Source organism: Monodelphis domestica, chromosome 6 (genome assembly GCF_027887165.1).
Source record: "Monodelphis domestica isolate mMonDom1 chromosome 6, mMonDom1.pri, whole genome shotgun sequence".
Lineage (NCBI taxonomy): Eukaryota > Metazoa > Chordata > Mammalia > Didelphimorphia > Didelphidae > Monodelphis > Monodelphis domestica.
The window spans coordinates 259,645,930-259,669,439 of NC_077232.1; the positions used below are offsets into that span (position 1 = coordinate 259,645,930).

Below are 23,510 nucleotides of genomic sequence, written 5' to 3' on the forward strand. Positions count from 1 at the left end.
AAAACTCCAAATGGGTCCCCCGAAGAGTCAAGCACGACTAAAGTCATCCTTTCTATTTTATTTTATGCATTTAAAAGCATTATTTTGGGAAGGGGCCAAGGCACAAAAGAGGTGCAGAACCCTCAGGCTGGCGGGGTGCGCGTGCAACTTCACTGGGAGACTAGCCCAGCCCCGGCGCATGCGCCCTGCTCTCAAATGTGTCCCATACTTCCCTCTAGCTTAAAAAAAAAAAACCAACACACACACACACACAAAAAACCCAACTTTGAGAAACGGTTAGGCGACCTCGGCTCAGCTGACCTCGGGGCGGGCCGGCAGCGTCCCCTCGGTTCCCGACTACCCAGCTACCTCTCCAGCCTGCTGCTCGGATGCCCGGGATGTTGCCCGGCCCCCAGGCGAGCTGCCAACGCCTGCTCGTGCTGCAGCTGCTACTGCTGCTGCTGGCGGCCGCGCCCGGGGAGAGTCGGCCGCCGTCCGCAGGCTTCAGCTTGGCCGGCAGCTGGCTTGTGCGGAGCCAGGATGGCTCCGTGGCGCTGCCGGGGCTGGTCCCGGGCTGCGTGCACAGCGCCCTGTTCCAGCATGGCCTGATCCAGGTACGGGGCGGCGCCCGCGCCCTCGAGGCTGCTCCCCGGGACCACGCTCGGGCTTCCCAGCCCTGGCCTCTTCCTCTTTTCCCCCGCTTTACGGAGAAAACGGGGCCCTCTTTGCGCCAGGTGCACTTCCGAGGTCGTTTAGTCCCGCGCCCTGGCGTTCTGCGGGAGCCCAGCCTAACGCAGAGGGGAGGAGGGCGGGTAGGGACCGGGGTGAAGCTGACCGAGTCAATTTCTGACCTTACGTGGTAGGAGCGGATAGTGACGTCTCTAACCCTGTCCCATCTTTAACTTCGCTGGGATGTTTGGAGAAAAAAACTGGCTGGGGGTGGGGAAGGGGCATAGTCAGAGTGGAGAATTAACTGCTTATCCTTATAAAACAAAACCACTACTCTCCTTCCCCCAGTTAGGATATCTCAAGTGAAAATGGTTTTGTTTTTTAAATTCACTGAGTATAATTTGTAACCTTGGGCTTGTCAGAGTGATTGTTGATGGTGGTGGCTATGATTTAGGAATTGAAACAACATTACCAAGGAAATGATTATACAAACATTTTGCTAGGTTTTTTTTTTTTCCACGGTGGAAATTTAAAGTGGTCAAGGATAATCGGGGAAAACCTTTTATCTTCGCCCACGGATTTGGGTGGCTTTTTTTTCCTTTAAAATTTTTCTTTTTGATTCCAAACTTAATGGGGACATTTCAGTATATAATGAAGAATAGAAAACAGTGGCTGCATGAGAACAGGGATGAAAGAAGTAGATGGTGGAAATAATTCAAGACTGAGGTTTGGTAGGGTAAGATCTACTATGGGATAACGGGATAAAGCACTAGAGTAAAGGACAGTGTAGAATTGAACTGGTTCACCTGGAGATCAAGATCCACCGAGCTGTGGAGGGAATGGAGGTTACTGTGATGACCAAGAACTGAGTTAGAGGTTAACTGACTTATTTAAGATCACTCAAAGATACTAAATAACTATTTCAGTTCAAATTGAAATTTGAACCTAGGTACTTTTAAATCCAAATGCAGCAGCATCTGCCCTGTATCCTACTACCTCCTCTTTATCATAAAAGGCCTCCACTGTATCTAGCTTATTCTGGTAAACATTTTGTAGATTCCTAGCTGTGGGACTGGGCAAATCACTTAACCTTAATTGTCTAAATCCTTACCATTCTTCTGCTTTAGAATCAATATTACGATGGAAGGTGAGGTTTTTTTTTTTTTTTAAGATTTTATAGAGATGGAAAAATAGGCAATATGGGCCTGTTTTTTGTTGTTGTTGTTGTTAAATGATGTTTTTGGTCACTTTTTAAAAAAGTAATAAATATTGTGGTGTTTTCCCCCATAAGCATTTGGTATCCTCATTTCTTTTAGATATATTAAGAATCAAGTTTTCTAATTTGGTGTTGATTTTGAATTTTGCTTTAATAAATCTCTTGTTTGAATATAAACAACTGATTCAGAAATGACATGTCTGTCACTTGTCATTTTTTTCTGTTAAAATTTAGCAAATTTCATTTTTATCTTTTGTGACTTTGTGGTTGCTTGGAAAGAATGTCCAACATATTCCAAGTTTTTGCTTGAATAAAGTATGATGTAAGCTTTTTTTTTTTAATGATGTATAAGCCTTTGGTCTTTTGTCTTACTACTGAACAGTTTTTCCCAATTTATTAAATTTTTTTGTCTTCTCTTTTGCATTTAAAGTCACTGAATATTAAAAGTACTTGTGGGTTTGTATTATATGTCCATTTAATTTAGCAAAGTCAAATATATGGACTTGGTGGTAAATGGTATAATCTTTTCCCTGGTGTCCATCATTATAGAAATAGTTTTTGTTTTAGGCAAGAGTCATCCAGATGTTCTGACTCTACCCATTCCTACTCTTTTTTTCAAATAAGTAATGCAGTGAGTAGAGCTTGGAATCTGGAAGACCTGAGTTCAAATGCTGCCCCCTGATACTAGTGTGACCCTGGGCAAATTACCTCTATTCACCTTTGTTCCTCCATTTATAAATAAAAACACCTACCTTTCAAGGTTGTTGTGAGAATTAAATGAGATAATATTTGTAAAAGTGCCTGGCACATAGTATGCACTATATTATTCTTCTTCTGGAAATTTGTGACTTTATAAATTTATTTTAATAATACTATAGTTCATATATTTTTATGATTCTGCTTTCTTCACTATATATGACTTTATATAACTTTCCATGTGTCCTAGTAATCTTTATACTTGTCATTTCTTATAGTGTCATAATATTCTATTACATTCCTATGCCACAGTTTGTTTAACCAATCTCTGATCATTGGTATTTCCTTTAAAAAAATTTTTTTTTTGCTATTACAAATAATATCACCATGTCAGAACACACAAGTCTCCCCTCTCCCTAACCCCTTCCAGAATATCCTTAGACCTATTAGTTAGATCACTGGTTCATAGGTTATGAACAATTTGGTCCCTCTTGTATAATACTGCTGTGCTGCTTTCAAAAAAGAAGGTGCCATCACACTTCAGCCAGCAGTGACAGGAGTGTTCCTGTTTCTCCACAGCCCTGGTAATGGTTATTTTATGATTTTTTAACCATCCTTGCCAATAAGCTTAGCATAAGATGGTACCTGAGAGTTCTTTTTATTTATATTTGTCTGGCTATTAGAAAGTTGGAATAGTTTTTCAACATGTTATTTGCATTCCTCTTTTAAGGGCTGCTTGTTCTCTTTTGACCAGAAAAGAATGAATGTTAGTTACTCCATTATTTGTGCCAATTCCTTATAAATTTTGCATGGCAGATTTTTATTAGAGATATTTATGGCAGATATTTTTATTTCTTAATGTTTTGCAAAAATGTTTATATTATCAAATCTATCTGTTTTGTCTCAAATAATTACTGATATTTAATAGCTGAAAAAAGTTTTCTCTAATGTTGATGATTCTGTTAAAAATTTTATTTAAAAAGATTTAATCATTCATCTAATTTATCATAACATAAATTTCATATCCAATCCTATTTATCACCATATGACTATTCAGTTTTCTCAGTGGTTTTCATTTAATAATGATTTCCATCCCCCAACTGTTATGATGTGGGTTCATCAAATTGTATTTGTATCCAGCTAGGTCTAAACCTGTATCATCTGTTCTGGTTGTTTGATGTATATATTTTTTATCTTGCACCAGATAGCTTTGTTAATTACTACTTAAAAGTATAACTTGAAACTGACTCTATGAATTTTACTCTTCCCCCAATAATTCCCTTTTAAAGCCTTGTCTGTTTTTTTCTTCTCCCCATATTTTATCCCTTGATCCATTTTTTTGAAGTAACCCATTCTACTTTTGTAGCAATTTTTTTAATGTCACATATACAAAATACTAATCCTCAAAATTAATCACAAGGCATTGTGTGCAGTGCTTCCAAAAGGACAGATTCCTTACCATTTCAGCAAACTAGATTAGGCTTGGTGACTTCATCAAACTCAGGAAGTGTACAGTCTGGCTAGCCAAACAATTAGGCCATCAGAAGAAAAAGTCCCTGGATTCCGCTTGCTTTGTTGCCTGTTGTTTTTCTGTTATATCAAATAGATTAATTTACATAGAATTACCTTCTTAACTATTGATTGACCTCTGAAATGAACATTGGATAGTGATCTCTCCAGTTATTTAATTATTCCTTTATTTTTGTTAAAACATTTTCATAGTTCTAGCTACACAGGTCTTGTGATTATGTCTTAGTTGTCATGTCAGCTTACCAAATGTTTGACCATTTCATCATTTTTGTAAATGATGTTTTTCTCTTGGTTTCTGTGGTATACAGAAATACTGATGGCTTCTGTGGGTTCTTTTTATTCTGGTATCTTACCAAAGCTCTTTCTCTTCTAATTAAAAAAAAAAATTAACCTCTTAGTACTAAGTAGGTCACATGAAGCACATATTTTTGAATATTCCCAGTGTTGGAATTTTTTTTTTTTACTTAACTATGCTTGTGGCAGAAGTTTTCTTTTTCTTTTCTTTTCTTTTAATGGGAAGAAGGGAGATGGGAGAGAAAAAATGCTTAATTTAAAAAAATAATTTTTAAAATGAATATTGCATATTATTTTTAGAGAGGTATTTAACTCCTTATTAGCTAGTTCCTGTTCTCTTAATTCATTTTTTGGGGGGTCTTATGTCAAATGGTAACAAATCAGAATCTCATCAATAGATCATTGAATGGGAAAACTCAAGAATTCCTAGAGGTAGAAATAATCAGAGTGCATTCCAGGTGTGGGAGGACACCCTGTTCAAAGACATTTAGGATGGAATGCTGTGTTTGGGGCCATAACCAGCAGGCCAGGGTGTCTAGAAAGGAGAGCTTGAGAAGGTTAGCTCTGTGAGAAATAAATCTGGTTAACCCCCATCACCTAGCCCTTACCACTCTTCTGCCTTGGAACCAATATGCAGTATTGATTCTAAGGTGGAAGGTAAGGGATTTTGAAAAAAAGAAATCTGGAAGGACAAACTAGAGCCGGATTGTGGAGTCCTAAAAAGGCTTTAAGCTTAGAAGTTTATATTTTTGTCACATTTTTAAAGGTTTTAAATTTTTTTAAATAAGCATTTATTGTCACTATTAATCCCCTCCTTGGAGGGGAGAGGGAGAGAGCGGGAGGGGGTGGGGGAGGAGGAGGGAGAGGGAGAGGGAGAGAGAGCAGCCTCTTGTAACAAATGTGCATAGTTATTAAAATTAACACCCCCCCCCCCCCATGCGCCATGCTCACAGGTGTATCTCATTCTGCCTCTTGAGTCCATCCTCTTGCTCTCAGGGGGTGGATAGATAGCATGATTCATTAGACTCTCCCTGGGGGCAGGTAGGTGACTCAGTAGATTGGGAACCAGGTCTAAAAATGATAAGACTTGATTCATATACAGCCTCAGACACTTCCTAGCTGTGTGACCCTGGGCAAGTCACTTAACCTCCATTGCCTAGCCGTCCTTGGAACCCATATGAAGTAAATTTTTTTAAAAGGCTCTTGGAGGGCAGCTAGGTGGCTTAGTGGACAGAGAGCCAGGCCTAGAGATGGGAAGTCCTGTGTTCAAATGTTGTCCCAGCCACTTCCTAAATCTGTGACCCTGTGCAAGTCTCTTAACCCAATTACTACTTACTGCTTGGAACAAATACTTTACATCAATTCTAAGACAGAAGGTAAGAGTTTAAAAGAAAAAAGCAGTCCACTGGAAGTCTGATGGTCATTGTATGGATCAGAGTTCTTATGTCTTTAAAAGTTATTTTTCCATTAAAATGTTACTGTGTAAATTCTTTTCTTCATTATGTTCCCTTCAGTTCATACAAGTCTTCCCAGGTTTCTCTGAAACTTCCCCTTTCATCATTTCTTATGTCACTAATTCATTATATTCTAATTCCATTAATACATTCAGTCTTTTGTAGATTGATGGGCATTTCTGTCATTTCCAGTTCTTTGTTCCCACAGAAAGAGGGGCTATCGATATTTTTGTGCATGGTCTTTTCCTTCTTCCTCTGATAGCTTTGGAGTCTGCCATTATTGTGTTCAGTAACTTTTTGGACTATAGCTTAAAATTGTTGGAAAGGTTTTCTTACTGACATTTTTTTTTAATATAGAAGAGCCATTTTATCATGGTGAGTCAGGTTCTAGACTTGAAGTAAGGTGGATGGGGGCTTTAAGTCATAATTTTGATACTTAACCACATTCTGGAAGGCAAAGTCATTTAATTAATACCTGCTTAGGCGTCTCTAGAAAACATGCCCAGGTAGGTGTTGGTTGAGGGAGTTTTCACATTGGGAGTTCTTTGCTTTAACCAAATCACAGATTCTCCCAGTGTAAAGACTGTTACGAAAATTGTTGGACATATTTGAGCCTATTGTTTAGGGAAGAGCTTTGGGAGAAATCTAGTGGGAGTGGTAGAAAGAGATTGATGTTATGGAAAGAGGAGTAAACTGGAATTTCAGAAACCTCCGTTCTAGTCCTGAATATTCCTGTTAATGACCATGTAACCTGGGGGAAGTCATTAAATCTCTCCAAGTCTTTAGTTTCTTCATTTGGAAAATGATAGATTTGGACCTAACAGTCTTAAAGTCCTATCCCAGCTCTAAAATTCAATGATTTTTAGAAGGGCATTTGAATTGAACTTGTATCCCTTAAGTGTTTCTCTAAGCAAGGGAGAGTAAAAGCATTTCTTTGAGCCTCGCACTGGTTGGAAATAGGTGCCCAAATGGAGAATGTTATCAAGGTTTGACTATTAGCTTTTTAATTTTTTTTTTATCATTTTTAGTAGGTTAAAGCAGGTGGTAGATAAGATCCCATTCCTTTGCCCTCCAAGCCCTGTATCTCATCGACTCTTTCCCCCCCTATGTTGTTCTGTTATCGATCGACACCAGATATTGGCCTCACAAGTTGCCTCTGGCTTCATGATTTTGTAGTCACGATCCCCCTGTCTTTTTGTTAATGGTGCACTAGAATTTTTGTGTTGTCAGGTCTTTGGGGCTAGTCAGACCTGTCCTCCACCTTCCGCACATGGTGGTCATTGATCACAGGACCAGGTGGGAGGAGAACCCGCAGGGGGTTGCCTAATAGAGACAGGAATACTGATTGGGAAAGGAGAATTAAGCTCCAGTAAAGTTTTACATGCTGGATTCCAGATTGTTTAGCCTGCCACAAGCCAAGATTTGCAAAATAATGCCCTGTGGTTATATATGGGATATTCCAAAAATTTTTGTGCAGTGATAAACCGTATTGTGTCAGAAGTGTTATGGTATAGTGGAAAGAGTGCAGGATTTGGATCGAGCAGTTGGCTATCATGAAAATGATGTTAATAATAGGAATTCTAGTATTTTTAGCTGTGAGGGAATTCACTTAATGGAGCTTAATGACATTCAGCACTGAATACAGATTGTGCCTTAGACACTAGCTGTGTGACCTTAGACAAGTCACTTATCCTTGTTTAGCCTCAGTTTCCTCATCTATAAAAATGGGTAGAAAAGCCCAGCATTATTGTGAGAATCAAATGAGATTGTGTATATCAGGCTCTGTGCAAACTGTAAAGTACTACATAGAAATGCTGTTGTTGTTGTTGTTAATGTGTTGAACTGGTCAGAGATGAGTCCAGTGGTGGCTTCTTGGTTGAAGTCTTTTAGCAAGTAGTCTAAAGCAAAGGAACAAGTTACTCAGCAGTTGGTAGAGTATGAGGATGAAGTCTAGGAACACTTTGGGGTAACTTTATTTTTTTTTATTTCACATCATACTCCAGGGTTGCATTCTTACCAAAGAGTTTTCCTTTTCCTACCCCCTCTCTCCTTCTCTCTGTCTCCTCTGTCCCTCTCTCCCTCCCTCCCCTATCTTCAGCACTAAGTATTGATTCCAAATCAGAAAAGCAGTAAGAGCTAGACAATTGGGGTTAAGTGACTTGCCCGAATAACAAAGGTAGGAAGAGTCTGAGGCCTCATTTCAGCTGGGGCCTCCCCACTCCAGACCTGATGCTATATCCACTAGGCTGCATAGCTGCCCTTAGGAGAGTTTTCTACAGGAATCCCTTTAACTTCGGAGTGCAGTCAAGGTATCCTTTTATACTTTTTGTATACCTGCCACTGGGAGACAAGGATAGTGAAATTGGGGAAGTTGAATTTAAAGGCTTTTGACTATTAAGTTGTTAGTGCATATTTGTATGTGGTTGTATTTATTATTGAATGTCTAGGTAGTTTAAAAAATTTCCCTCCCTTTAAAAATTATTTCCCTCTTTGTCAAACCACTTAAATGATAACCTCCTTGAAGGCAGAAAATTTCCTTTTTAATCCCTCGGTAGCTCTAGAGCAGTATGGTTCATTAATCATTTTTTAAAACATTATTTTATTTGGTCATTTCCAAACATTATTCATTGGAGACAAAGATCATTTTCTTTTCCCCCCCTCCCCCCATCCCATAGCCAATGTGCAATTCCACTGGGTATCACATGTGTTCTTGATTTGAACCCATTTCCATGTTGTTGGTCTTTGCATTAGAGTGTTCATTTAGAGTCTCTCCTCAGACATGTCCCCTCAACCATTGTAGTCAAGCAGTTGCTTTTCCTCGGTGTTTTTACTCCCACAGTTTGCCTTCTGCTTGTGGATAGCGTTCTCTCTCATACATCCCTCCAGGTTGTTCAGGATCACTGCATTGACACTAATGGAGAAGTCCATTACATTTGATTGTCCCACAGTGTATCAGTCTCTGTGTACAATGTTTTCCTGGTTCTGCTCCTTTCACTCTGCATCACTTCCTGGAGGTTGTTCCAGTCTCCATGGAATTCCTCCACTTTATTAATCCTTTGAGCACAATAGTATTCCATCACCAACATATACCACAATTTGTTCAGCCATTCCCCAATTGAAGGGCATCCCCTCATTTTCCAATTTTTGGCCACCACAAAGAGCACAGCTATGAATATTCTTGTACAAGCCTTTTTCCTTATTGTCTCTTTGGGGTACAAACCCAGCAGTGTTATAGCTGGATCAAAGGGCAGACAGTCTTTTATCACCCTTTGGGCATAGTTCCAGATTGCCCTCCAGAATGGTTGGATCAATTCACAACCCCACCAGCAATGAATTAATGTCCCTACTTTGCCACATCTCCAATCATTTTAAAAAAATAGGGACAACTAGGCGACTCAGTAGATTGAGAGCCAGATCTAAAGATGAGAGCTCTTTGGTTCAAATCTGACCACAGATACTTCCTAGCTGTGTGATCTTGGGCAAGTCAGTTAACTGCGATTGCCTAGACCCTTGGGGCTGATGCTTAGTATCAATTCTAAGACAGAAGATAAAGATTAAATTAAAAAAGCCTGGAGAACATTTAGAATAAGCAAATCCAATAAAGCTTGCCCAGGCAGTTGGAATAACTGCTACTAGTCATGACCAGTTCCATAGGCTTCAGAACTGTTGCTGGCTAGAGTGAATTATAGGGCAGCTAGGTGGCACAGTGTATTTGAGTGCTGAGCCTGGAATCAAGAAGACTCGTCATTTTTTTCTGAGTTCAAATCTGGCCTTAGATACTTTCTGTGTGACCCTAGGCAAGTCATTTAACCCCCCCATTGCCTAGCCCTTTCTGCTCTTGTTGCCTTGGAACCAATGCACAGTATGGATTCCAAGATGGAAGGTAAGGGTTTTAAAGTTTTGTTTTAAATAAAATATTATAATTTTTAAAAATTGACTTAAATTTTTATTTTTCTCCTACTCTGTTGAACAATCTTTTTTAAAAAGGGGCAAAACCTTTATAACAAATGAGTTTGAACCAGAAAAATGAATTCCCATATTGGCCACATTAAAAAATATGTCTCATTCTGTATTTGAAGCCCATCATCATCTTTCTGCCAGGAAGTGAGTACAGTGTTTCATCTCTAGTCTTCCAGACTTCTGGCTTGTCATTGCATTGTTCAGAGTTCTTAAGCTTTTTAAAGCTATTTTCCTATATATTGTTATTATTGTATAAATTATTCTCCTAATTTTGCTCACTTCACACCAGTTCATAAAGGTCTTCTTGTTTTCTTTTGAAAATGTCATTTTTGGGGTTGGTGCTAAGATGGTGGTGGAGTAACAGGAACTTTCTGAATTTCCTTCCAACTGATCATTACAAAGCTTCTCAAAAGGACAGAAATCAAAATCAGATGAGTGAAGGGGCTCTCCTACAGGAGAACCTTAAAGGTAGGCAGTGTTTCAGGATCTCCACACTATAAGGGGGAAAAACTGCACTTATCAAAGCACAAGATGATCACTCCTCCTCCACACTACTTATGGTACCAGAGTCAGTGCAAGGACTTGGCAAGCTCTAAATTCTCAGGGGCTGGCTGAGGGCACCACAGACTTATTTCTGAGGGAAGTGCAAGGCTTTGGCAGCAAGACTTGGGAACTGAGGCTGAAGAGCATGGAGCTTGGGCAAAAATGAGGCTGGCCACAGCAGAGGCAGCAGGGACTGGAAAAATAGCCTTAGGGCAAAATGCTTTAAAGCTCACTACACAAAGAACATCACATAGCTGCCTGTTCTCCTCACTCAGGCTTCTGACTAGCAAGGGAAGATACTACCAAGGCAAAGCCCTGCAAGACAGAAACTAAGAAAACAATGCCCATTAACATGTAGGAATCCCAATCTACTTGTAGCAAAAGGAATAAGCAACACCAAAAAAACCCTTTTGACCCTGGATAATTTCTGTGGAGAAAAAGAGCAAAATACAGAAGCAACAGCATAGAGTGACAAACAAGCAAACACATCCAAACTTTAAAAAAAAAAGGAAATTAGTCACAAGCTCTTGAGGATCTCAAAAAGTTGTTCAAGAACCAAGTAAGAAAGATAGAAGAATAATGGGAAGAAAAGTGGGGAAAAGAAATTAAAGTAATACAAAAAGAAAATAACAGCTTAAAAGACAAAATTGCCACATGGAAAAAGAGGCACAGAAATCAAATGAAGTAATAAGCAAATTGGAGACCAGAATTGACCAGTTGGAAGCCATGAAAAGCAGGATAGACCAAACTGAAAAGGAAAATCAAAAGATCATAGCTGAAAATCAATTTTTAAAGACTAGAATTGGACAAGTAGAAACTAATGATCTCATGAGACAGTAAGAATTAATAAAGCAAAGTCAAAAGAATGAAAAATAGAAGGAAACATGAAAAATCTCATTGAGAAGTCAACTGACCTGGAAAACAGATCCAGGAGAGACAATTTGAGAATTAATGGTCTACCTGAAAGTTAAAAAAAAAAATAAAAGCTTTGACATCATATTGCAAGAAATTATCCAAGAAAACTGCCCTGATATTCTTGAACAAGAGGGCAACATTTTTGGGGTAATTTCTTATGATACAGAAATATTCCATTACAATCCTATATCATAATTTGTTTAGCTACACTTCAATAGGAGGATATTTCCTTAGTTTCTAGTTTTTAGCTACAATGAAAGGAGCTGCTGCTATACATATTTTTGTATGTAGGTGTCCTTATCCTCTTTCTTCAATCTTTTTTTTTTTTTGGCATAGACTCAGTAGCTAGTGGCATATTTCCAATTTCCAGAAGGGCTGAATCAATTCACAACTCCACCAACAACAAATGTTCATGCTTGTTTTCCTGTTGCCCTCTGATTTTTGTATTTTTGTATTTTTGTCATTTTTGCTAATCTGATGGGTGTGTGAGATATATATATATATAATCCATAGTGCATATGTAAAACTCATTTACCATTATATATGCTCATTAGGAGTGATGGTACACTAATAAAATTTCTATTCATTAATGCTTGAAGTCAAATTTATTGACTGTTCTATAATACAAATATCAACTCCTCCAGGAACAAATCACCAACCTGCTTCCTAAAGGTCTGGGGGAGTGGAATAGCAGAGAAAGAAAAGCATTTCCCACATGCTCACAACCAAGTTCCCTTTCTGCTCACCTGTAGACTATGTGGTCTCTCTATTGGTATCCTGTGTATTTCAGTCATTTAGTACCACTCTCTAGAATGTGCAAAATGCTTGAATTTCTGAATACAGAGAACATAAAAGTATTTTATTCTGGAGCAGGCTGATGTGTGGGGCCTCTGGGGTGATTTATGGCTTTAGCTATGGGTATTTATAGGTTACCTCTAAATTCTGATCCATGATCTAAACACAGTGAAAGGAAATTATTAAATAAAACTTCCAAACTTCATAAGCAAGTGCTTATCAGCTTTTTTTTCCAGATTTTTGGGGACACACACCATTGCTAACCTGTGCTTATCTTATTACAGATGCTTAAACACTTTATATGACAAGCATTTAGCCACAAAAGGAAGCTTAAAAGAATATGGAGTTGCTCATGAAAAGCTAACATTTTTGTTCTCACTTCCATATGGAATTTCATATTTGCTTTATTTACATTTTTTTTACATTTTATTTACATTTTTCTAATTATTAGTGATTTGAAGATTTTTTTCATGTCTGTTGATAACATAGAATTCTTCCTTTGAAAATTGCCTAACCAAATCATTTGACTAATTATCTGTCTTATAAATTTGAATGTATTCCTTGTATATCTTAAATGTGAGAAACTTGCTCCAAAGATTTCCCCCCAGTTACCTCTTTCTCTTCTAATTTTGAATATATTGGGGGGGTTTTGTGTATTTTTTTAACATTATGTAATCAAAATTGTCCATTTTTCTTTTGCTATTCTTTCTGTTATATATTTGGCCATGAATTCTTTTCCTATTCACAGATCTGAAAGGCAAATTTTCCTTTGGTCCTCTAATTTGCTTATGATGTTATCGTTTATCTCTTAATCATGTATCCACTTGAAGTTTATGATACTAAGATTCTGAGATGGCATTTGTTTCTTATCCATTTATTAATATAGAAACAGTTTCACCTCCACATATTCCTTTCCATCTGACCAAATATGTGTATCTTTCTATGTTTCTCTTAGATACTTTATTTTCATTTCCAAATATCTACTTATTTCTGACTTATATATAAAGAATTTTCAGAAATACTTCATTTGCTTAAGGGTCAATTTTTCCCTGGTATTTTTTCAAGTTTGTTTTTCAGGATAGATTATTATTGAGTGTCAGTCTTATATTTTACTTTTTAAAATATTTTATTACAAGCTTTCCTCTTCTTTAAGTTGGTAGCTGCCTAGTCTTGTGTGATCCTTACTGTGGCTTGTTGGTACCTGAACTTTTTCACTTGTGTGTATAAGCTGCCTGGGGGGAACTGCTTGTAGAATATATATTCTTTGTGACCTGGAAACTGAATTTTGATTATGATCTTCCTGAAAGTTTTAATTTTGGCATTTATTTCTTGAGGTAATTGGTGTATTTCTTCCTACTTTCTCTTTGATTCCAACAGTTCTGGATGGTTTTTACATACCATTTGTAGAGATTTGGTAAATAGGTTTTTTGGGGTCATGATTTCCAGTAGTCCAGTAATTTTTACTTGATCTTTCCTTGACCCGTTGTTCAGGGTTTTGTTTGATACTCTATTGTGTATGCTTTTCTTCTTCATTTCCCCTACTTTCTAAATTTCATTTTAATATTTCTTTTTGTTTTGTTAAACTGATTTCTGGCCAGTCTAATTCTCATGATATTCAGTTCTTGGATAAAGTTTTTTATCAATTGTTTGAAAGTATTAATTCTCCTTGTTTTTCTTTGCTTCCTAGCAATTCCCTTTTGTATCTCTCTTCATTTTTCCTAAGCTTTTTTATAATCTTCAGGACCAGGTCATTTGTTTCTTTGAGTTTCTTCATGGGCTTGTATTTGGATAATTTTCTTCCTCAAGCAAAGTATTTTCACATGATATTTGGTGTTTTTCTTGGCTTGCTCATTTTAGTAACTTCAGTGTGTAGGTAGAGGGATAGGGGTGGGATATGTGCTTGGATCAAACTTCTGAACAGGAGAGGCAGATCATGCTTGGTCCTGAGTGTGACTGTGAAGGCCAGGCCCTTCTCCTGTAGATATTGTTTGGTCTTGTCTCCTACTGTGGTTCAGGTCCAGGCTGCCTAGATGCCAAGTTGGGCCAAGACTGCCTCTTTGCTCCACAGGGCCTCTTCTCTATCATGGATAGGGTTCTGGGAAGCTCTTCCAGTGAGGTCTTTTTCTCTTCCTGCTGAATTCTTCCTGGGGCCCTATCTCATTACTCTGGGATTTGGACTGCCCCCCTCATGGAGCTTCACAGGGGTCCTTCTTCCCTTTTCTCTTGCTATGAGACTCTGGGCCATCTCTGAACTAGATTTTGCCTAGGCACCCTCCTTCTTGTTCCAAGGTTCTACTTTTCACTTTAGTTTTGGCCTGGCCCCCTTTTTCAAGACTGTTCCCACAGTGGATCCTATCTATAGACTCCCTCTTTGGGGCTGTGCTTATAACCCAGAGCACCCTTGAAAACTTCATTATATGGTCAGATGTTTCTCACAAAGTATCTGGAGCTTATTTAACCATACAAGGAAATCCTGAAAACTTTAGAATTTGGCTCATTTTGGTCTCACAGTAATGACCTTCTGTGCTTCTGTTAGTCCTATAAGTCATTGATTTTAGGAAAGGTTTTTATTTAATACAGTAAAAGTTCTGTAGATAAGCAAGAAAACACTTCTGTCTTCCCCATGGAGAATTAACTTGGGGATGACAAAGACTGCCTTTCACCTTGGACCAGTATAATCACCATGACTTCACAAAACTTCTAGGGGAGGGATGTGCCTGATCAGGTACTGGCTTGGGGCATATGACTGCCTGCCACATTGACCTTTCTAGTATGAACAGTGGCAAGATCAGTGGGTTCATTTTCCAGAACTTTGCTCAGTTTCTAGTAATCCTTAATGCATGCAATTCACTGCTTTGATGCATCCCTGACTCCCCCCCTTCCCTAGTCTTCCCACTTCCTTTCTCCTTCTGCTTTCCCCTCTGTTTCTTCTGTTCCCCTATTCTCTCTTTTCTTCTTCTTTCCCTTCCCTTCAGTTCTTTGCAATGTTGTTCTTTTCCAGGACTACTTCCTGCTTCTTTCATTGACCCTCCATCTGGTACTGGTCCTCCAGGCACGTGGTCACCTGTAGGATCCTCCTAGATACTAGGCAGTCAGTGATGTGGAGCTCATGTCTCTCTCTGATAATGCTAATAATGATCAGCCAGCTTAAGGGAATACATTATTGAGTCCTTGGGAGAATAGAGTGTTTATGTGATTCTTCCTTCTAGTGATACTCTGATTGCTGGTAGCATTTTCTGTTATGCTACTGAGTATTGTAGTGATCCTAGTAATAAACTGCCTGTATGTAAGAGTAAGGTATAGTGCAGCATTGGCAAAGTATTGGCACTTGTGCTGAGTGGGGGGGTGGGGGTAGGGAGCTGTTCTGTCTTCCTAACGCCTGAAGACATTTTTTACATTCCTGAACACTTCCTCCTTCTGCTCTCTGGGGTTAGGTGGGGATGGGGGGACCTCACAGGCAGCTTGATGTTGTTGTTTGGGCATGTGAACTTGCTCTAGTGCTGGTAACATGTATGCGTATGCATGTGTGTTTTTACAGACAGACTTCTATTTAAATAAAGCAGCAGAGAGAGACAGACAGACAGACAGAGATATTCAGAGACAGAAACAGAAGTAGACAGAAAGTATGTAGATAGAGAATTCTGGACCCAGGAAGACCCGTGTTCAAAAATTGCCTCTAGGGGCACTGGATAGAACACCAGAACTATTCAAATCTGGCCTCAGATAGTTCCTCACTATATGACCCTGGGCAAGTTATTTAACTCTGATTACCTAGCCCTTGCTGCTCTTCTGTCTTAGAACTGACTCTAAGGTATAAGGTAAGGGCTTTAAAAAAAAAAAGGAAAAAATACTCCTGGTGTGTTTGGCTCTGGGACTCTGGACAAGTCACTAACTCTTAATGCTCCCAGACAACTCTTTAAGGTTTTAAACTGCAAAGCAGGAATTTTCTCATTGGGGAACTTCCTGTGCTAATGACATGGACTATTCAGTTTTTTAGATGTATTGTATAAGAGGCAGAGTGGTAGAATAGATTGGACTTGGGATGAGGAAGACATTGCTTCTTCCCTTGGAGCTACTCTCTAAGGCAGTGATGGCAAACTTTTTAGAGAGGGAGTGCTTTCCCCCCCACCTCAGTACCACACCATGCCCCATGAGAGACCAAGTACCACACCATGCCTCCCCCTCTTACCCCGGATGGGAGGGAGGAAGCGCTTCCATTGGGCTGCTGGGCAGAGGGGCAGGTGATGAGAGATGGTGTAAGAGGGGGAGGAGAATGGCCCCAGTACTCCATTCTCCTCTGGCTCAGCTCCCCTCCAGCTATGTGCCACTCTGTGAGGTTTGCTTCCCTTACACCTAGCTCCTCTCCAACCCCACCACAGGAATCACTTTCACCACAAATTCAACAGACTACCATCAATGTCTTATCTTCATGCAGCATATGAGTCCCCCCTCCCCCCCTCCCAGCTCCTTACCTTAGACAGGGGAGCAAGGAAGCACTTCCATTGGCTACTGGGCAGAGGGGCAGGGGAAGGGAAGAAAGTCCTCAGGTGCATGGAGAGGGGGAGGGGAGCAGCTCTGCCCAGAGTCCATCTGGCTTTCTCGTAAAAAAAAAAAATGACTGCAGGTGTGCCCACAGAGAGGACTCTGTGTGCCCTTTATGGCACATGCTACAGGTTCACCGTCACAGCTCTCAGGCTTCAGGATATCAAAGAGTAAAGGGTGATGTGTATTGATAGAGGAGTTCCTAGACCAACAAAATCACTGGTTCTTGAATCCTCTGACATTGTTGAAGAATACCATAAATTACGCAGGCAATATCCAAGGTACTATATAAGAGTTATTTATTTATTTAAATAGGATGTGACTGTCATCTGTTCCATACTTTGCATTTTAATGAGAGATTGATCATTGACTTAACCTAGAGTCGAAATTCATGGTGGTTGAATTGAGTCTTGATTGAGTGTCTGTTCCTTGTTCAGGACTGTGCTGAGACCAGTATGGAGAGGCCAGTTTTAAACTGGTTTCCGTAAAACATGGAACAAAGCACGAACCTCTTCCTTAGGAGACAGCCCGTCTCTTAGTGGGTGGTGGTATACCATGTGCACCTTGATGCTCAATAAATGTGTTTGGGTAAAAAAAATTTCTACCAAGTTCTTGGCTGCCTCATTTAAACATTTTTTACATTTTGGATTTAAAAACTTCAAAAGAGCATTTCCATATACACAAAAGAATATGAAAAAAAGATTGCATGTGAAATGAAATCTCCATTTCAAAATGCTTGCTTTATATATATATATATATAATTCCACATATTACTTAAAAAAAACAAATGCTTACCTTCTGTCTTAGAATTGATTCTAAGTATTTGTTCCAAGGCAGAAGAGCTGTCAGGGCTAGACAGTGGGGGTTAAGTGACTTACCTAGGGCCACACAGCTAGGATGTGTTTGGGGTCATATTTGAACCCAGGACCTCCCACCTCCAGGTCAGGTATTCTATCCACTGAGCCATCTAGCTGCTCATCACATATTACTTAAAAAAATAACTTATTGATGTCTTTTGTTTTAATATAATTGAAATTTCCCTCATGCCACATACATTCTTACAAAGAACCTTCTCTAATAACAGAGAATTTGTTTTAAGAGGGAAAAATCCAGTAAAAGTGATCAATACATAAAAATAAAATCTGACTCTAAATGTGATATTTCATATTCATGGACCTCCTCCCTCCCCCTCAACCAGTGCAGAGGAGTCAAGGGAGGTCCACACATTGCTTTCAAAACTTCCCCACTTGGGTCAGTTGGGTTGCTCATTGTTTAGAGAGCCAGGCCTGGAGATGGAAGGTCCTAGATTCAAATGTGACCTCAGATACTTCCCAGCTGTGTGATCCTGGGCAAGTCACTTGACCCCAATTGCCTAGCCCTTACCATTCTTCTGCCTTAGAACCAATACATAGTATTAATTCTAAAACAGAAGGTAAGGGCTTAAAAAAACACCCCCAAACTTCCCTGTTTGTATGTTTCTGAACTACCTTCTATGCAGTATTTTTTTTTAAAACCCTTCCCTGTCTCTAGGTCAGGCTCTCAATCAACTGAGCCACCTTCTTTCTGGGCAGTTTTGAAAAAGTTTCAATGGCTCTCTTTACTCAGTGGTCTCATTTTAAATATTTTGTTGGCATTTTGTTTTGTTGCAGGGAGGGTTAACAGTTTAAATTCCTTAACCCTCGGCTTAAGAGTTCAGTTACTGTTAAACACAACGTGGTTTTCCCTATTTTTTAACGCCAAGTTGTTGTCTTTTATTTGCATCAACAGGACCCTTACTACAGATTTAATGACCTGAACTACAGTTGGGTCTCCTTGGATAACTGGATCTATAGCAAGGAATTTAGGATTCCCTTTGATTTTCGGTATGTAGTTTTTGTTTCTTTAACTTCTAATAAAAATCTTTTTAGGCTAAATATTGGAATCAATGATGATTCAAAATTTCTCTTTAAGCATCAGTCATTTACTTTAGGGTCCTGCCTGCCTTTCCCTCCCTCCCCATGCCTGTTCACCTTACATTTATAAGTCTGTCAGATTAATTTTCTGAAATGATTTTTGTCATGTGTTCCCTGGCTTCAGAATTAAACAATTCTAGATTTTCCTATATCATTTTTCAAGATGCTTCTTAATATGTTCCCTCTCTATGTATGTGACCTTCTTTCCCATCATTCCTGAACATAAATCCCTCATTTCTGTTCATCCTGTTGCTGGAATGTTGCCCCTAAATGTCCCAAATGCCCATTTCCTTCCATTCGCCTTTGCTTGTACTCATCGCCTGCCTTCTCTTTTCTTTTCCATTACATGACATTATCTAGGCTTGAGGACCCAGTTCAGGTCTACCCCTGACTCCATGGAGCCTCCCTGACAAGTCCCTATTGACTATTCTAGACCATATTCCTTTGATGAGCTTCTGCTGCACTTAGCCTTGAGTCTCCCCATCATAGTAGAGTTGGTATTGTCCTTTCTTTGTTTCTTGTTTAGGCATCTTAACTCCCTAATTACATTTTTTGGATTATTAAGCATTTATCTTCTCTCCTCATTCAAGAGGAAAAAGAAAAACAAACCCTTGTAACAAACATATGAATAGACAAGCCGTTATCACAAATATACATCCCACTCTTCATTCTCTAATTAGATTGTCAGCTTCATCTAGTGGAGGGATTGTGTCTTGGGGGGGGGGCAGCAAAGTTCTGAGCATGTGATGGGATCTCAAGAAATACTCGCTGGTTGAAGTTAGGGAGTTCCCTTTGTTTTGATAATATTTATGTTCTACATAATATTTTTGAAAGCTCACAATTAACCTATTGATGGTTGATTTGTGAGGCTGAGAATTTCAATCATATAGACATTCTTTCTAATGAGAAGTAGTGCATCGTATACAATGGAAGCGTTTGTGAAAAGAACTGTTTATTTGAAGAAAAAATATTTCTCTTTAAGAGCAACCTCTTCATAATATGGATGCCCCATAAAAGTCATATGCCCAGACTTCAGTTAGCTAGTAAAGAGGGTTTTCTTGAAACATTACTGTTAAATTATATATTACTTAATTCTTTTTTCTTTGTTTTCTTAGCAAATGGCAAAAAGTAAATTTGATTTTTGAGGGAGTTGATACTGTCGCAGAGGTCCTGCTCAATAATGTCACTGTTGGGAAAACAGACAACATGTTCCAAAGATACGTAAGTGAAGAGTGTCCAGAAAGTCTAAACCTTCTCCTTCTTTTCCTTTGTTTAGTATTTACTGATAAAGAAACTATACTGACTTGAAAAATTTTAAAGCATAAAAAGCATTCAATTTAAAATGTGCAAGTACATGAGTTGCTTTTAATGTACATTTTTAAACTCTGCTCCTAGTCTAGGCTATGAATCCACATACTTTTTGGGAGTCCAGTAAATTTGAATTTTGGGTACTAAATAGCTAAGGCTTTTCAGAGTTTTCACATTAAGAAAAGATTGAGGCCCCAACGTGGCTCAGTGGATAGAGAGCAAGGCCTGGAGATGGGAGGTCCTGGGTTCAAATCTCTCAGATACTTTCTAGCTGGGTGACCCTGTGCAAGGCACCTAATCCCCATTGCCTACTCCTTACCATTCTTCTGCCTTGGAACCGATACCCAGTGTTAATTCTAAGATATAAGGTAAAGTTTTTTTTTTTAATTAAACCTATCTGAGGATCAGCCAAAATCAATAACTTGACATCTTGCTTAGAAAAAGGGTCATGAAGGAAATTTTCCTCATGAGGACATAGTGAACAGCAGCTTCATATAGATACTAAAAGATGCCTTAAAGATACTGTTACCCCAAAGGTATCACTCCATGCATAGTGGAAATGATGGACAACAAAGAAAAGCCACTGGGGACCCCACGGCCAGAGCCAGTGACTCATGTCACCTGTCATCCGTCAATCACACACATAATTCACAAGCCGATTGTATTGAGAAAAATATTAAAGGAAAAATCAAGGATTTAAAAACATTTTTTAAGCATTTCTAAATAAAAAGTAGAACCAAAAAAAGAGGATTATACATAAAACTACAGATTCCTATTACCTTTTTTTTCTTTGAAATGGAGAAGAAATTTGGCTGGTAGCTTTCAAAACTGTTCTGCTAATGTTCTTTTTTCTACATTAAAAAAAAAAATGCTTGCTCCATGACAAGAAAGACTCAAAATTCACTGTGTCATATATGTATAGGCAAGCAAAAGAAATTTCTATGTTGCCCTGACCAGAAAATGGCTCATTCTGTACCTTGAGTTTGTCACTTCTCTGCTGGGAGTTAGACCATGCATTTACTTGCCATTGCCACTCTGAAGTGTTTCAGACTTCAAACATTGTTGTATAAATTGTTCTCCCAGTTCTGTTCGCTTCAGTTTGCATCACTTCATACAAGTCTTCCAACATTTCTTTGAATCTATCCCTTTCATTGCTTCTTACAATTATATTCTATTGCATCCATTCTATAATTTGTTCAGCCGTTTCCAATTGAGGTCCATCCCTTAGTTTCCAGATTTTTACTACTACAAAAAATGTTGCTATTAATATTTTTCTACCTACGAGTCCTTTTTGGGGGGTGTCTTTGAGGTGTAGGTTTAGTAGTGGTGTTGTTGGGTGAAAGAGTATTCACAGTGTCACAGTTTAGTTTAATCCACAGTTTAGTTCCAAATTGCTTTCCAGAATGGTTGGACTAATTCACAAGTCCTCTGATATTGAATTAATGGCCTTCTTTTCCCACATACCTTCCAGCAGTTGTAGTTTTCCTTTTTTTATGCTTTTCCAATCTTATATATATGAAAAAGAATGCTAGAGTTGTTTTAATCTGTATTTTTCTGGTTATTTTTTATTTTGAGCATTTTTAAAAGGCTCTTGATAGCTTGGATTTCTTCCTTTGGGAGTCAAATGTTCACATAAAAAATAGTTGGTGTTTATTCAGTTATTTGATTCTTCATGACTTCATCTGGAATTTTCTTGGATAAAACGGTTTTCCAGGTCCTTCTCCAGCACATTTTACAGTGAAGAAATTGAGGCAAACAGGGTCACATAGCTAATAAGCATTTGAGGCCATATTTGAACTCAGAGGGATTAAGTCATTTTACTATATTTAGGAGAAGAGGTAATTCAGGATAGAAGTAAAGAACCGAATTGTATTATAAAGTGGATTTTTCTGTAGAACACATGAATAATTTTTCTTTTTTATAAATTTCTGAATTTCTTAAATTTCGCAAATGAGTCTGATAATGTTGTGATCATTATATCTTTTTTCTCCCCTCTAACTTAGACCTTTGATGTTACTGAGGAAATCAGAGACATGAACACCATTGTGCTTCATTTCCAATCAGCAGTTTCATATGCTGCTCAGCAGAGCAAGGCTCATACAGGGTACCAGATACCACCTGAGTGCCCAGAACCTGTCCAGAAAGGAGTCTGCCATGTTAACTTCATTAGAAAGGTATGATTTCTTAGACATTTGAGATTTGGGCTCAGGAATGAAAGTGAACAGAAACTAATTTAAGTACATTCTGAAACTATAACATGATTCCTTTTGAACTGATGCTATCCCTATTTTTCTCCAAGTTATGAAAAACCAGACAGTAACAATTTAAATGAGAACAGAGTGAATAAATTCCCAAGTCTGTTTCTAAAAACTGTCTAATTCAGACAAGGGTTGGATTTTCTTTGTTTTGACCTTTTAAAGACTGTAAAATTGATTTTTTTTTTTGTAGGAAGTAAGAAAAAGGAAATTTTTTTTTTCTTTTCTCCCTCTTCCACCCCCTACCTTTTCTTTTTTCTTTTGTTAAGCTGGAAGTTTAGTGGCTACTCACAGGCCAGATCCAACTGATAATTGGCATGGAAGCTTTGATCATCTCTTTTTGATCCAACTCTCTCCAGGTTGCCAGATGGAAGTGAGGGCTCCCACCATATTGATTCCAGACTTAGCACAGATACCAGTGGACCTTAACCCTACCATGCTCAAGTGATTTACCAGCTCTTGCTTTATCTGTAGCAGGGACACCTGGCATGGAAAATTCCTTTTCAAGAAAAATATTCTTATAAATTCTGCATTTTGTGTTTGAACTTAAAATAAGAACCAGTATTGGCTTCCCTTGAAAACTCTCCTCATCTGATTTTCTTTGGAGGTCATCTTTCATCTCCTTTGCCTTATTTTCAAGCTGGTTAATTTTGTCTTTCAAGACACTATTTTCTCGTTTTAGTTCAAGTGCCTCTGTTTCTAGATGACTTATCTTGCTTTTTAAGTTCTTTTCCCAGTTGTTTTCAGTCTCTCTTAAATTGTTTTTTGAATTGTATTTTGAGTTCTTCCAATGCCTGTGTCCAGTTTGCTGGAGTTTCTGTGTTTTTGCTTGGTGTTCCTTGATCCTCCTCGGTTTCATTTGCTCTTTGTTCATTGCCTAGATAGAAGCTGTCAATTGTAATTTCTTTTTTCTTTTTCTATTGTTTGCTCATATTTCCCCCTTCTTTCTTCCTGTAGTTGCCTTAACTCTTGCTCCTCTCATTATGTGTTGGATCCATGGGTTTGGGCTATTCTGTTCTGAAGGGACTTCTTCTCTGCTCTGCTGATTGGTCAGGGTGAGTCCTGATGCCAGATCTTCCCTAGCTGTCAGCAGAAGCTGAAAAGGAGCTGGGCTTCCCACCTTGTTATTAAGGTGTTCTGTAGTAATTGCAGCCTTCACCCTTGGAGTTTAGTCTGCTGACTCAGGGGAATCAGTGGGAGAGGGGTGTTGGAGCTTGAGCTTCCCTGGCCTCTGAAGGCTTATCTGCCCTTTTTAGTTGAGTCCAGCAGGAGGGTTCCTTAGCTCTGTCCTGTTGCTAGATTTTGTTTTCAGTCCCCTAGAAGCATTTTGTTTTTAATCAGTGAGAAAGGGTTTTCAGAGGTCTGAACTTTTGCTGCAGAGGCAGCATGCCACCATCTGACT

General features: G+C 38.8%; 1 protein-coding gene across 2 annotated transcripts in view; it reads left to right on the top strand.

Annotated features, from left to right (window-relative positions):
- The first annotated feature begins 218 nt into the window (after nt 1-218).
- The window catches only part of MANBA (mannosidase beta), a 113,897-nt gene continuing 90,605 nt past the window's right edge, over nt 219-23,510 (top strand). Inside the window, exons 1-4 of one of the 2 annotated variants that reach the window (XM_056803138.1) lie at nt 219-593; nt 18,361-18,455; nt 19,661-19,766; nt 21,857-22,027. In XM_056803138.1, the coding sequence (XP_056659116.1) occupies nt 369-593; nt 18,361-18,455; nt 19,661-19,766; nt 21,857-22,027 (597 nt within the window). In that variant the 5' untranslated portion in view covers nt 219-368. The remainder of the gene's footprint in view (nt 594-18,360; nt 18,456-19,660; nt 19,767-21,856; nt 22,028-23,510) is intronic. The other variant, XM_007495872.3, reaches the window with a different exon arrangement.